We start from the raw sequence: 7,500 nt of genomic DNA on the forward strand, positions 1-7,500 counted from the left end.
TCCTTGTCGAATTCCACTTTCAGTTTGCAAAAGAGCTTTCACCTGTGACCTATATATATATATATATATATATATATATATATATATATATATATATATATATATATATATATATATATATATATATATATATATATATATATATATATATATATATATATATATATATATATATATATATATATATATATATATATATATATATATATATCTGCATTAATCACTCATCCATGCAGTTATTGCCGTTATACGCACTACAGAAAGTATTTTAGCACAAGTGAGTAGGAGCAAGTGTGAGGCAGGAAAGACTGCTTGGTAGGCGCCGCTCAAGGAAGCACGGATGGAAAAGAATTGTTTGTTAATGGAAGGAAACAACTCTTCTTTTCCTGTCTTATCCTGTCACCGCATCTCCTTTCTCTCACTCACTTACCCGCTTGCTCTTTCCTTTCGACCTTCCATCCAGCCACTTCTTCCTATCCCTCCCATCATTTATATCTCCCATTCCTGCCTCCTTCTGTCATATCTTCCCTTCTTTCACTCACTTACCCGCTTGCTCTTTCCTTTCGACCTCCAGCCACCTCTTCCTACTCCTCCATGCCTTAGCTCTCCCATTCCTGTCTCCTCCTGTCACATCTTCTCTTCTCTCACTCACTCACTCACTCACTCACTCACTCACTCACTCACTCACTCACTCACTCACTTACTAACTTCTCTCGACCTTCAATCCATCCAGCTCTTCTTCCTGTCCCTCCCTCCACCATAATTTTCCTCTTCCTCACTTCTCAGCTTCAATTATTTACAAGTATCCTCGCTCCCTCCGTCCCTTCCATTCTCTCAACCCTTCCTTTTTTCCCCTTTGTCTCCCTCCTTTCCCTCCTTTCCTAGCCACCATATGGCATTTTTTTTTCCTCTTCTCTATTTAATTTACTTCCTCTTCCTCTTCTTTCTTATGTTCCTTCCTCCCCTCCTTTTATTTATCTATTATTTCTTTTAACCAAGCATCTAACTGTACGAGGTGTGTCATTAAAGTTCCAGGACTGGTGCCACACAAGTTTTATTTCACATCCAGGCTACAAACTATAGGTTATCTCCTTCGAAGTAATCCCCCTGGCACCGCATGCACTTGTCCATCCTTCTCTGCCAGGCTTGCATGCACTGCTGGAAGGATTCTTGCGGGATGCTCCTCAGCTCCGTCGTCACGGCCTTTTTGATGTCGTCCGCATCATCAAAACGGGTCCCCTTCATGACCTCCTTGAGCTTGGGGAAGAGGAAGAAGTCGCACGGAGCGAGGTCAGGTGAGTAGGGCGGTTGCTCCAGCACGGCGATGTTCTTCTTGGCCAAGAACTCTCTGATGCTCAGGGCATTGTGAGCAGGCGCATTGTCGTGGTGAAGCAGCCACGAGTTGCCCTGCCACAACTCCCGCCTCTTCTCGCGCACTGCACGAAGCAGACGCCGCAGTACTTCTTTGTACACATGTTGGTTGACTGTCTGGCCCTGTGGCAAGAACTCGCAGTGGACGATGCCCCTCACATCGAAGAAAGCGATCAACATGACCTTGAAGCTGGACCTGGACTGCCTTGCTTTCTTCGGCCGTGGCGACGCCGGACTCTTCCATTGAAGGCTCTGGCGTTTGGTCTCCGGGTCGTACTCAAATACCCAGGACTCATCGCCGGTGATGACTCTCCTGAGCAAGTCTGGTTCAGTTTCCAGACGCTCGAGGATGTCCTGACACACCTGCATGCGTCGTCCCTTCTGGTCATCGTTCAGGAGTCTCGGCACCATCTTCGCACAGACTTTCCGCATGCCCAGATCTTCAGTGATAATCTTCCACACGCTGTTGTGGTTCATGCCAAGCTCATCTGCGATCTTTCGAACAGTCAACCGACGATCGTCACGCACCATCTGCTTGACACGCTCAACATTGGCCTCATTCCTGCTCGTTGAGGGTCTTCCACTCCTGGGGTCATCTTCCACGTCCTCCCGGCCCTCTTTGAACCTCTTGCACCACTCAAAAACACGTGAGCGTGACATTGTCTCATCCCCGTACACTTTTTGCAGCATACCCAGTGCTTCTGACGGCGTTTTCCCCAACTGCACCAAAAACTTCAAGTTTGTTCGCTGTTCAGCGCTCATTGTTAAACGACCTGCAACAGAGGACATGATTTTAAAAGCACGTAAGAAAAAGATTAGTGACTGTAGAGGGTTGGGAGCGCAGTTGTATACTCCAGAAGGATTACTTTGAAGGGGAAATATGGTGGTTTGTGGCTTGGGTTTGAAATTCATCTTTTAGGACACCAGTCCTGGAACTTTAATGACACACCTCGTATGTGCTTCCTTCCATTCACTCTCACTCTCTCTTCCTCCATCTTTTTTTACTACATTCCTTCTCTCATTTCCGATACTCATCCTCCATCATCATTTTATCTTCCTCCACCTTACTCCCTCTCCCTCCACCAAACATTCACTATACTTTTGGCATTTACGAGTAGTTTCTCCCTTGACAAAGCAACACACTGCCTCTCTAACCCTCTCCCCTCATCAAACTATATTTTTTTGCATCTCTTCCTCCTCTCCCGCCTCTCCCTGCTACCCACCACGAGGCTGTTGAGTCTGGTGATCTCCCTCGCAGCATCCACAGGCACCTTATCCAGTCTATCCTTCTCCAGCTGCAGCAAACGAGACCTCAGTTGGCTGATGGTCATCTCTCGCACCTGCCGGCCAGATAGAATAAAATGTAAGTAAAAAGTTAGGTGAGAAAAAAAAAAAACATAGGTGAAGAAAGAATGAGTGGGAGAACATTAAAAGAAGGAAATATAGAAAACAGAGAGAGAAAAAAGAAGAAAAAAATGAGAAAATAATAGTGACTGAAAAGCCTAAAGTGTGGTCCCAAATGTGTCACGTGGGAGAGGAGTGTTCCCAGTGGGTTGTGGTTGTGTAGTAGTGGTGGTGGTGGTGGTGGTGGTTAATGAGGCGAGGAGGTACTAGCGGTGGTGATGGTGTCTCCTGGTACTCCGTAATAATAGTACAGTGTGTGTGTGTGTGTGTGTGTGTGTGTGTGTGTGTGTGTGTGTGTGTGTGTGTGTGTGTGTGTGTGTGAAGTGATGGTGATGATGATGGTGATGACGGTATAATGATATGACTGGGGAGGAGGGACGGAAGGAAGGAAAGAGGGAAGAAGGGATGGACTAGCACATTTCCTCTCGTTGGCTTTATCTTTCTTATCTCCTCGTCAGTTGGACATGTAAGGACCCGACCGATGAACTGACTGATCGGTTTAATAGCGTCGCATCACTGGAATCATAAGGCGCCGTTATCAAGATCCTCTAGTGTGACGGGAGTTCTGGTTAAGGGCAACAAAAACGATGAAAAAAGACCTGCTGCTCGTGGAGGTACCAGTCTCTTAAGAGGACAGCTAGAAAGCAAGACCAAAATTAAATAGTGAAGTATTTTGAAACCTTCCTATTCAAATTAAGTCAGACATATGATTAAAAGGCGCTAAATGAGGAAGGAATGAAGAAAAGGAGGAATAAAGGAAAGTTTAATAGAAAATGGTTCCAACAGGGTATACTAATATAATTCCGAAGGTGTCCTAATTTCCTCCCTTATAATAGTATATGGTATGAGAGTGCATGTGACTGTCCTTGGGAAATGCAGCCAGAGGTGTGAGTGAGTGAGTGAGTGAGGCGAGGCGGTGCAGTCACCCCGTCACAGCAGCATTGGTCGTGACGCTAATTAAAGTTCACGGCACAAGTAATGGGAGGGACCGTGACGCTGTGATGCAAGTGTGTGTGTGTGTGTGTGTGTGTGTGTGTGTGTGTGTGTGTGTGTGTGTGTGTGTGTGTGTGTGTGTGTGTGTGTGTGTGTGTGTGTGTGTGTGTGTGTGTGTGTGTGTGTGTGTGTGTGTGAGTGAGTGTGCATGTGAATGTGTGTGTGTGTGTGTGTGTGTGTGTGTGTGTGTGTGTGTGTGTGTGTGTGTGTGTGTGTGTGTGTGTGTGTGTGTGTGTGTGTGTGTGTGTGTGTGTGTGTGTGCTTTCTTTGCGTGTTTTCTGTTTTATGCATCATATTTCTTTTGTAATTTTATATCAATACTTAATACTGTGTTTCAATAAATAATGTATCTATCAATTAATCAACGTATCTATCTATCTATCTATCCATCTATCTATCTATGAGTGTGTGGGTGCCAAGGGTCTTTAGCACGGGCAGCGGGGGGTGACGGGCCTCCACCTCAGGGAATACTGGGAATTAACGGCCCCGAAATCAGCATTATCACACTTTTTCAGCGGCGTGACTTGCGCCTTCAATCAATCTGCGCATTATGGTTCCGCCACTTTTGCACGGATTTCAGGTTCAGTTATCAGATTTTACGTGTTTACGGTAAAATTAAGTTGTTGTTATTTATTTAAGTGTTTTTAACTTATTCATTCACTTGTTTGTTTATATATTTATTTTGCTTAACTATGAGTACGGAATAAAAAAAAGAAGAGAGATGGAGGAGGAAAGGAAAGAAGACAGAATAAGAAGAAAAGTGAAAGAAAGGGAGTAAAAAAACGGAAAGAAGGAATATAAAAAAGGAAATTGAAACACACACACAAACACACACACACACACAGAGAGAGAGAGAGAGAGAGAGAGAGAGAGAGAGAGAGAGAGAGAGAGAGAGAGAGAGAGAGAGAGAGAGAGAGAGAGAGAGAGAGAGAGAGAGAGAGAGAGAACGTTGCTAGCGAGAAATACACAAAGGAAGATAGGGAATACACACATGCACAGTACCAGCACACAACCCGGGCCAGAGTGACAATACCTTCAGCTCGTCCAGGAGTCTGTCTGAGGAGGTGATGGAGGAGATGGACTCGAGCGATGACAGGTTGTGTTCCTGCTGGATGTGGAGGTCCTCGAGGGCGCTGCCGACCGTCCTGCGAGAGGCGAGAGAGGACAGGGAAAGGGGAGAGCGAGAAAAATATATATACATTAATTTATATTGGAGGTAAAGGAGAATTACTGTATAAAATTATCAAGTAAAAAAGAGGAATATTGTAGTAAGAAGAAAAACCTAAATTAAATGTCATTAACAGAAGCGCCTTAAAAATTTACCTGTACTGAACTGAACTGACAACTGATCTGAACTGAACTAAACTCAATCGAACTTATCTGAAATGAAAACTGGACTGAATTGAACTAAACTGAAATAAACTAAATTGAAATAAAAAAAAACGCACAAAGGTCAGAAAATATGAAGAAAGAAAAGAAAAGAAATAAGCAAGTAAATGAGTATGAAAAGAAGCAAGGAAGGAGTAAAGGAAGGAACCAATGCATGAATGAATGAAGGGAGGAAGGAAGGAAGCAAGGAAGGAAGCAATCAAGCAAAGAAGGAAGGAAGAGAACACAAGCAGGAAGGAACAAAGGAAAGAAAAAGAAAAAAATAAGCAAGTAAATGAGTAAGGAAAGAAGCAAGGAAGGAGTAAAGGAAGGAACCAATACATGAATGAATGTAGGGAGGAAGGAAGGAAGGAAGGAAGGAAGGAAGGAAGGAAGGAAGGAAGAAAGGAAGGAAGGAAGGAAGGAAGGAAGGAAGGAAGGAAGGAAGGAAGGAAGGAAGGAAGGAAGGAAGGAAGGAAGGAAGGAAGCAAGTAAGGAAGGAAGAGAACACAAGCAGGAAGGAAGGAAGGAAGGAAAGAAAAGAAAAGAAAAGAAATAAGAAAGTAAATGAGTAAGGAAAGAAGCAAGGAAGGAGTAAAGGAAGGAACTAATGCATGAATGAATGTAGGGAGGAAGGAAGGAAGAAAAGAAGCAAGGAAGGAAGGAAGCAATCAAGCAAGCAAAGACGGAAGAGAACACAAGCAAGAAGGAAGGAAGGGAGGAGGGATAAAGAAAGGTGTGAGGCAGGCCATGGCCAGTGGGCTCAGTGAAGGTAATCGGTGGCCTGCCTCAGGATTTGAGGCTCATCAACGCGGCATCATTAGGGCGACAAACACACCGCGAAAAGACCTTGGCCACGCTGACGGCGAAGGCGACGCGGACAGTGACGGTGACGCAGGGAAAGCAGGAGCAGTGACGCGCGGAAAGCAAACAAAACAAGACAAAACAAACAAGTAAAATGGTGAAAAAAAAAAAAAAAAATGTTACTAAGAAAGATAGCATGTGGAAAATCAAAGATGAAACAAAAGAAAATAATAATAAAGGTTACTGAGCTGGGAGCAAACTTAAGAGGTGATAGAAATATACATAGAAAAAAATGAGAGAAAATACGAAAAGAAAATTATAATGACAAAAGTTAAAAAAAAAAAAAAAAGCCACACGTTATTAAACACAGCAGTAATTAAGGAAGCAAATGACGACTGTGGCAAAAGAAAACAATAACAAGAGAGAGAGAGAGAAAAAAAAAAAGAGAAGCATTGTACATTCCAGTTGGCAGGAAACAAGAGGAACAATGGACGTGAATCAAGCAAGAGGAGTTGTTAGAGATGAATTAGTGCTCAATTATAAATGCAATTATGAAACAGGAAAAAAATAAAGAAGGATATGATAAAAAAAGACAAAGAGAGAGAGAGAGAGAGAGAGAGAGAGAGAGAGAGAGAGAGAGAGAGAGAGAGAGAGAGAGAGAGAGAGAGAGAGAGAGAGAGAGAGAGAGAGAGAGAGAGAGAGAGAGTGTTACAAGAAAAAAAGTGTAAGAATCTCACGAAAGGAAATAAAAGGACAGTTAAATAAAATTACTTTCCACTTTTTAGTTTTCTTTTTTTTTTTTTTACTTTTTACGTTACTTTTTCTTATTTTTCTTAGCACTTCCGGCGCCGCCACCACAAACATAAAAAAGAAAGAAAAGAATAAAAAATACGTGCCCACTGCAACCACCACCACCACCACCACCACCACCACCACCACCAACACCAACAACTGCAACAACAACAACAACAACAAGACCTTGAAACTGTGTGAGAAAATTAATAGGGACCTCTCTTTTTGTCTTAATTCATCTCAGTACTGCAGGAAAAGAGAGGGGGAGAGAGAGGGAGAGGGATGGAGGGGGAAAAAAGGGAGGAGGGGAAAGGTAAAGACAAGGGGGTGAGATAGATGGAGGGAAGGAAGGAGGGGAGGAGGAACAAGAGTCGTAGCGCCTTGCAGAATAGAGAGAGAGAGAGAGAGAGAGAGAGAGAGAGAGAGAGAGAGAGAGAGAGAGAGAGAGAGAGAGAGAGAGAGAGAGAGAGAGAGAGAGAGAGAGAGAGAGAGAGAGAGAGAGAGAGAGAGAGAGAGAGAGAGAAACACAAATAACAGAAAACAAAACAAAACAAGAAAGAACACGAATCAGTAAACACACACACACACACACACACACACACACACACACACACACACACACACACACACACACACAAAGAAAGATAATAAACAGTAGCAGATCCTTATATCTTTCCTAAACTACTACTACTACTACTACTACTACTACTACTACTACTACTACTACTACTACTACTACTACTACTACTACTACTTCTACTACTACTA

General features: G+C 43.2%; 1 protein-coding gene across 5 annotated transcripts in view; it reads right to left on the reverse strand.

The window, feature by feature from the left end:
- The window catches only part of LOC135104266 (uncharacterized), a 105,635-nt gene that overhangs the window by 10,180 nt on the left and 87,955 nt on the right, over positions 1 to 7,500 (reverse strand). For all 5 annotated transcript variants that reach the window (XM_064011459.1, XM_064011458.1, XM_064011460.1 and 2 more), the window contains 2 exons: positions 4,802 to 4,913; positions 2,595 to 2,711 (listed from right to left, as the gene is read on the reverse strand). In XM_064011459.1, the coding sequence (XP_063867529.1) occupies positions 2,595 to 2,711; positions 4,802 to 4,913 (229 nt within the window). The remainder of the gene's footprint in view (positions 1 to 2,594; positions 2,712 to 4,801; positions 4,914 to 7,500) is intronic.

This window comes from Scylla paramamosain, chromosome 10 (genome assembly GCF_035594125.1).
Source record: "Scylla paramamosain isolate STU-SP2022 chromosome 10, ASM3559412v1, whole genome shotgun sequence".
Taxonomy (NCBI): Eukaryota; Metazoa; Arthropoda; class Malacostraca; order Decapoda; family Portunidae; genus Scylla; species Scylla paramamosain.